General features: G+C 49.9%; 1 protein-coding gene and 1 long non-coding RNA gene across 2 annotated transcripts in view; both read right to left on the bottom strand.

Moving 5' to 3' along the window:
* Positions 1 to 427: 427 nt before the first annotated feature.
* LOC106818085 lies at positions 428 to 5,303 on the bottom strand. The gene is made up of 4 exons (XR_001395150.1): positions 5,210 to 5,303; positions 3,203 to 3,317; positions 2,244 to 2,407; positions 428 to 522 (listed from the first exon to the last, which is right to left on the bottom strand). It is a non-coding gene; the product is annotated as an uncharacterized LOC106818085 (long non-coding RNA).
* A 661-nt stretch (positions 5,304 to 5,964) lies between these two features.
* LOC106818083 overlaps positions 5,965 to 7,893 on the bottom strand; it is an 8,005-nt gene continuing 6,076 nt past the window's right edge. Inside the window, exons 3-4 of the mRNA XM_014822802.1 lie at positions 6,933 to 7,030; positions 5,965 to 6,019 (exon numbers count right to left, since the gene is read on the bottom strand). Of these exons, the coding sequence (XP_014678288.1) occupies positions 5,984 to 6,019; positions 6,933 to 7,030 (134 nt within the window). The 3' untranslated portion in view covers positions 5,965 to 5,983. The remainder of the gene's footprint in view (positions 6,020 to 6,932; positions 7,031 to 7,893) is intronic.

The raw sequence follows: 7,893 nt of genomic DNA on the forward strand, positions 1-7,893 counted from the left end.
AGGTAGGCCGTGTCCACGCACGCGCGTAACACAGCACAGCATGACACGCCACGCTGCGACACACCACGGTGCGACACACCACGGTGCGACACACCACGCTGCGACACAGCACGGCACGCTCACCTGCACGAGTATCGGTATGAAGTCGCGTTTGTTGAGGTAAGCCGTGTCGACGCACGCGCGCGATACGCCACGGCACGACACGCCCCGGCGCGACACGCCACAGCGCGACACGCCACGCTGCGACACAGCACAGCACGGCCCACTGACCTGAATGAGTATCGGTATGAAGTCGTGTTTGTTGAGGTAGGCCGTGTCGACGCACGCGCGTAGCTCCTGCATGTGCGCCTCCACGAGCGTGATGTGAGAGAAGAAGAACGACTCAAAGTCCCCGCCGCCGCCGCCGCCGCCGCCACCGCCGCCGCCGCCGCCGCTGCTGCTGCTGTCGTTGTCGTTGTCGTCGCGGAGGCTGATGAGGATGGCGATGCCGAGCTTGGAGCGCGTGTGAGGCTCCGCATGTCCCTGCAAGATAGAGAGGCAGAGAGAGAGAGTTAGTTAGTTAGTGATGGCCCTGCAGCAACCGAAGAGAGAGAGAGAGTGTGTGTGTGTGAGAGAGAGAGACAGAGAGAGTGTGTGTGTGTGTGAGAGAGAGAGCGAGAAAGAGAGACGGAGAGAGTGTGTGTGTGAGAGAGAGAGAGAAAGAAAAACAGACAGAGAGCGAGTGTGTGCGTGTGAGAGAGAGAGAGAGAGAGAGAGAGAGAGAGAGAGAGCAGAGAGTGTGTGTGAGAGAGAGAGGAGAGTAGAGAGAGAGAGAGAGGTGTGCAGAGAGAGAGAGACAGAGACAGAGAGAGTGTGTGTCATGAAAAGAGAAGAGCTAGACAGAGAGAAACAGAGACAGGTCATAGTTAGGAAGACACATGTGGCAAATACGGACTTATAAGCCCTTTTCTGGAGGCTTTAATAAGACTTTTCTACGCGATTTCTGATTAGATCACCAAACTATTAAAGTACACTAATAATATTTATATACACAATGCACACCAGATTATTATTCCGTATATACTATTACAGACAATTCTTACTCATAAGTCGAGAACCAGTTTTATAAAACAATTTATATGAAATATTGTAGGTTGAAAAATAAGGACTATTAAGGTACTTTTCTAAGATTTCACGCAAAATATAGTACTAATAAGCGCGCCTTATTTTATTTTTGGCTAAATAAGTACTTATAAGCCTTTGGAAGACCCGCTACGAACACTGAGAGGAGTGTGTGTGTGTGTGAGAGAGAGAGATGAGAGAGAGAGAGACAGAGAAGAGTGGTGCAGAGTAAGAGAGAAGAGCAGAGAAGTGTGTGCATGAGAGAGAGAGAGAGGGAGACAGAGAGAACCAGGAAGACAGCGAGAGTGTGTGTGTGTGACAGAGAGAGAAGAGAGAGAAAGAGAGAGAGATACAGACCAGAGAGAGAGGGGGATGGGCAGAGAGAGAAGAGAACGAAGACGGAGCGTGCCGTGAGACAGCAAGCAAGACAGAAGAAGAGAAAGAGAGAGAGAGCAACCAGACATAAGAATGTCAGATAAATACAAAGCAAGGGAAGACATCGAGAAATAATGCTGGGAGACTGGACGCAGAAAGGAAGCCGGCCAAGGCGAGATATAAATATCAGAACAAAGGAAGGCTATCGAAATAATGCTGGAAGACGCAGGAGAGGATAAGCCGGCGAAGGCGAGATATAAATACAGAACAAGAGGAAGGCATCGAGAAAATAATGCTGGGAGGCAGGTGCGAAATTAACGGCAAGGTCCGGAATCAAATACTGCCCTGATTTAGCTCGTCGGACTCCCTGATTTGACATATGCAGGAGTCCGTGTGACTCCCTGAAAATTCTGGCCATATCTAACTAGTTCGTTCGTCGGAGCATGGCTCGGCGAATTACCGTTTTTTCAGCTAATGTCGCAAAGAAATTGGCAGACGTGCAACTGCATGGAATCTTAAAAAATAACAGGCATGCTTATTGTTAATATATCTTGAATGTTGAACCTCAGACTGCGGACTGCCGCTTATTCTTGCTGGGCGGACTCCCTATTTTTGAGGGGCAAGGGAGGCTGCGATTTGCCGTGTCCCGGCCGTTGGACTCCGCTTGTTCAAGGAAGTTAAATTTCTACCCGTGTGGAAGAGCCATGGAGGGGGAAAGAGAGAAGATGAGGAAGCCAAGAAGCCAGATACGACGAAGCCCTCCTCACCTCTGGACTGTTCGCATCGCTGTCTTTCTTCAGCGCGAGTCCGAACTCGAGGCTGGTTGCCTGGCAACGCATCCAGCGCCGGTGGAGGCTGTTGTACGTGTTCGCGCTGAAGTTGGTCGTCGAGTTCTCCTCCAGCAGCGAAACCATGCTGCTGAACGAAGCCACTGAAGGAGAGAGCAAATGAGCGAGTGAGCGACGCGGTCGACAGACAGACGAACAAAACTGCGAGAAGACGGCGCCGTTGCCGAGAAATTCGAAAAATTCACTCGCGAATTCATCCGCATTAGTTGTAAGCGTGTCGCATAAAACGTCGTCCGGAGAAACGACTAAACGTATTTGAAATAAAAGTCGTCGCGAAAAATTATTCGATTATAACAATTTTATAATGAACCTTCTTTTAAAAAAATGAAGAAAATAAAAGGAGAAGAAAAATTAAGGAAAAGAAGAATTGAGGAAAAAAGAATTAAGGAAAAGAAAAAAATGAAAAGGATAAAAGGAAAAGGTAAATAAAGGAAAAGGAGAATAAAAGGAAAAGAACAATAAGGAAAAGACAGTTACTATTAAAAATTAAACTAATAATAAAACTAATTATAAAAAACCTAATCCAACGATAAGTTACTGTATACGCCATATTTTTAAATATAGCGTATATATATATTTTAATATACTATTATATATATATTATATATATATACGTACAGATATTTTCGGCCAATATCAGACTTGCCTGACAATTTCACAGTGTTTAATTTCGCCCTGCAGTGAATTATGAAAATTCGCGATCGTATATACGATACTAATTATTCGCATTGTTTGTTATTTTCGGCTGGTCGCGGACTGCGTCGCGATTCGCGAAAATTAAACCACCACGAAATATACAGCGTATACAGTAGTGCGTCTGCTTCACAGAGCATTACAGATCGCCAACAGATGGCGCCGGCGTCACCCCGCTGGTTTACCAGATGCGAGGGAGGTAGAGAAGTTGCCGTCGCCGACGCTGCTTCGTCGTGGCCGTGGCGGCACCGCTAGCGGGTGACTCTCGCGATCCTGGTCCTCGACACTCCCGCCAGGCTCCTGCAGACACATCGCAACACATCTCTTCAGGGAGAGCGTGCGTCATCAGCGCGTAAGCGCTATCGCAAAACAATCTCTCTCGTGAGGCGTAATCGTCGATCGGCGACGCGCGCGCATCGCAAAACATCTCTCTCAGTGAGGCGTGCGTCATCGCGCGCGCATCGCAAAACATCTCTCTCAGTGAGGCGTGCGTCATCGCGCGCGTAATTGAGCGCTATACGCAAAACCATCTCTCATCAGTGAGGCGTGCGTCATCGCGTCGCAATAGTCGGGCGCTCGCAAAACATCTCTCTCTGAGGCGTGCGTCGTTGTGCGGGCGTGCATCCGGCAAACATCTCTCTCAGTGAGGCGTGTTATCGCGCGCAAGCGTGCATGCGCAAAAACATTCTCTCGTCAGTGGCGGGCGTGCGTCTCCGCGCGAAGCGCATTGCGCAAAAGCATCTCTCTCAGTGAGGCGTGCGTCGCCGCGCGCGCATCGCACTCTACTCTCAGGGAGGCGTGCGTCGCGCGCGGCGCGCATCGCAAAACATCTCTCTCAGTGAGGCGTGCGTCGTCGCGCGCAGGCCGCATCCGCAAACATCTCTCTCAGTGAGGCGTGCGTCATCGCGCGCGTGCATCCGCAAAAACATCTGCTGCTCAGTGAGCGTTGTTATCGGCGCCGCAAAGGCAGCCGCCATCCGGCAAAACATCTCTCTACAGTGAGGCGTGCGTCGTCGCGCGGCCATGCGCGATACGCAAACCACATCTCTCTCATTGAGGCGTGCGTGCGTCGCGCGCGGCAGCGCGATGCGCAAAACATCTCTCTCAGTGAGGCGTGGCGTGTTACGCGCAGCGAGATCGGAAAACAGTCTCTCTCAGTGAGGCGTACGTATGTTGCGCGCGCGCGATCGGCAAAACAATCTCTCTCAGTGAGGCCGTGCCGTCGTTGCGCAGCTAGCCAGAATGCGCAAAACATCTCTCTCAGTGAGGCGTGTGCGTACGTTGCGCGCGCGTAGCATCGCAGTAACATCTCTCTCAAGTGAGGCGTGCGTCATGCGCGCGCGTGCAGAGGGCAGTGGTGTTTCCAGTAAGTTACTGCTTAACGTTAAATGGCTAAGATTGCACTAATTAATGATGATATATAAATGCACTAGATTTGCAATTCTTTCTCTAATACAAGTCATTATTTGTTCATCTCGGATCCCTCTGGATCTGTCTTCGTCTGTCGCAAGTTACGAGATGTTTCGGTACTGTTTAGTACGTAACCTTACTGTAATTACGTGAATGTTACATGATTACGTAATCTTACTTTTAATAGGCGTAATGTTAAGAGCAAATTTAGCGAGGATTTTTCGTTCTCGTAACTTTAAGGGCGATATTCTTGTCAAAGGGTTAGGGAGACGGGAGGGAAGGGGAGGAGAGGAGAGGGGAGGGAGGGGACGAGGCGATTGTGTTGTACTTATATATCTTGCCACTCGCAGGCCCAGCCCAGTGGACATGGGGAGGGGAGGAGAAGAGGGAGAGAGGGGAGGGAGAGGGAGACAGGGAGGGGGATAGGGGTGGTGGTATCGTCGCTCCACACTGCTTCACTCACCTTTTGTCAGCAGGGGACCGCCCAGCGATAGGAGGAGTGGAGTGGAAGAAAGAAGAGGGAGAGGGGAGATACAGAAGGGGAGGAGAGAGCAGGAGAAAGGGAAAGGAAAGGGAGGGAGAGAGGGGGAGGGAGAGGAAGGAAGGAGAGGGAGAGGGAGAGAGGGAGAGAGGAGGTAGTGAGAGGAGAGGGAGGGGAAGGGGAAGAGGGGAGGAGGGAGGGAAAGGAAGGGAGAGAAGGGAGGAAGAGGGAGAGAGGGAAGGAAGGAGAGGGAGAGAGGAGGGGGTGGTGGTTATCGTCGGCTGCCACACTGCTCACTCACCCTTGTTGTCGGCGGGCCGGCCCAGCGATGGCGTGATGTAATCACTCACCGACGCTCGGAAACAACTTGCCGGGAGCTGCGTCGCGCTGCTGCTCGCTCCTGGTGGGCGCAAAAGCAAACGTAAACGCTCCGGAGACCGAGAACACGCGTCGCGCACGAATGACGGCCGTTCCAACGTTAGACGACGAGAATCCTAAGCGATGACGTCATCGACAGACGGTTCTAGCCACCAATCGTTACTAGCAGAAGATGCCAACACTTATTTTGAAAGCAATCTGTAGTTTCTGGCCATCAATTAGTATTCGAGGAGCCACGTAGTGACGATTTGCTAGGGGTCCGGCATGCCCCCCCCGGAAAAATGCTTGATTCTGAGATGCAATTTCCTTCATTCTGAGGGTCAAAAATGACAATAATATGACAAACCAATACAATATTAAAAAAAATATATAATTTTTCGATCACAGTGAAATTCGTAGTTTGAAATAAAACCTGGTCGTAGTGGTGCAGAAAGGAAATAGAAATTTCGTATAAAATAATGGGATAAATCGTAGTGGTTCAGGCATTCTGTACTACGCTGCAATCTCACCCGATAGGCCCAGCATGAGCCTGCAAGGCACGCAGCGATGACTCAGGAGGGTCGATGGGGTCGACACACGGTGGACATCATAGCTGGTCGCGGCCGCGGAGTGATGTTGCAGCTTCAGCATCGTGCCGGCAGACGACATCGCCAGGGGGGGGGGGGGGGGGGGGCGCTGCCGAATATCATCTCGCCGATCAGACTTCACGTCCGAGCGCAAAGCGCCGCAGAACCTGGCGGCGGCGAGAAAACAAGAGAACGTGCGGTGACAGCAGCAGCAGCAACTGTCGGGAAGAACAAGAGAGGCGTCGGTGACTAGGGTCGCACGCCGAGGCGAGTCTGCTTAGCCACCGCCTACCGCCTGACGCGACTCTCTCTCTCTACTCTGTTTCTCTTTGCTTTCGCTTCTCTTTCTTTAACTTTCTCCTCTCTCTCTCGCTCATTTCTCTCATTGCTCTCAACTGCTCGATCTGCTCTATCTGTCTCTCCCTCTCTTCATTTCACACTCATTCTCTCTCTTCTCTTCTCTCTCCGTCCCATCCTACTCTCTTTGCTCTCTCATGTTCACCACTCCCTCCCTCCGCTCTCACCTCTCTCTCTGCTCTCTTATCATTCCTTCTCCCTCCGTGCCTCCCTCTCTCTCATTCCTTCCTCCCTCTCTCCCTCCCTCCTCGCCTCTCACTCCTCCAGTCGCTCCTCTCTCTTTCAATCTCTCCCTCATCTCATTCGCAGCATCTTCCTCCCCCTGCCTTCTCGCCCCTCTCTCTCCTCCCTCCTCCCCCTCCCCTTCCTCCTCCTCGACTCATTCTCCGACTCTCCTACTCCCTGCCTTCCGCTCCCCCTCTCCCTCTCACCTCCCTCCCCTCTCTCTTCTCTGTTGGCATAACCTGTAAGGTAATTTCTGTTGCGTCGGTGGTCATGTGGCTGCTGGCTGGTCACTCTCTCACCTCCACACCTCTCCCCCTTCCTCTCCCCGCTCTCTCTCTCTGGGTGGGCGTAACTGGTAGGATAATTCTGTATCGTCGCGTGTCACTGTGCTGCTGGCTGTCCTCCCTCCTCCTCCCCCCCTCCGTCCCTTCACCTCCTCCTACCTCCTCTCCTCACCCCTCGTCCCCCCCTCCCCCTCTCTCTCTCTGCTGGGCGTACCTGGTAGGGTAATTTTTGTTCGTCGGTGGTCTGTGGCTCTGGCTGCCTGGTGTTGGCCGTCCTAACCGCTCGTACACCTTCCCACATTGTGTCTTCTTCTGAAAACATAACAACAGAAACGCATAAAGTGAGCATAACGTAATGCAACGCGCAACGTAACACAGCATAATGTAATGCAATGTTTAGCGTAACGTAATGTATGAACGTAATGCAAATTGAACGTAATGCAACGGTGGGCGACAACGTAACGCAAAATAATGTAATGTAACGTAATAGCAAGTACGTAACAGAACCCACTGTAACTTGACCTAATGTGATGTAATGTAATTAACGTAACAGAAGTAAGTAACGTAATGCAATGCTATACGTAACAGAACACATGTAACTTGACATAATGTAATGTAATGTAATTGTACGCACCGAATGTAATGTAACGTAATGCAATGTAATCGTAACATACACAATATGTATCGTAACATAATGTAATGTATGAACCGGCAATTAACGGCAACATAATGTAATGTAGCGTAATGCAATGTACGTAACAGAACAAAATGTAACTTGAACATGAAATGATAACTAATGGCAATGTAAGCGTAATAAGAATGTAGATGTAACGTAATGCGATGTAACGTAGAACAGAACTCAATGTAACATAACATAACTGTAATGTAATGTAATGTACGGTAACAGGAATGATGTAACGTATGCAATGCACGTGAACTGCATATCAATGCAATGTAAACATGAAATGTAATCAATGTAACGTAACATAAGCAATTCACGCGTAATGCCATGTAACGTAACAGTAACAACAATGTAACGTAACTAATGCTAATGTAATGCAATGTAACGTATGCACTTAGTCGCAGCAAAGACTGTATATGTAATGTAGACGTACGTGTAATGCAGATGTACGTAACAACGTAATGCAGCTGCAAAATAATACAAAGTAAGTGCA

The sequence above is a fragment of the Priapulus caudatus genome, unplaced genomic scaffold (assembly GCF_000485595.1).
Source record: "Priapulus caudatus unplaced genomic scaffold, Priapulus_caudatus-5.0.1 Scaffold2014, whole genome shotgun sequence".
Lineage (NCBI taxonomy): Eukaryota > Metazoa > Priapulida > Priapulimorpha > Priapulimorphida > Priapulidae > Priapulus > Priapulus caudatus.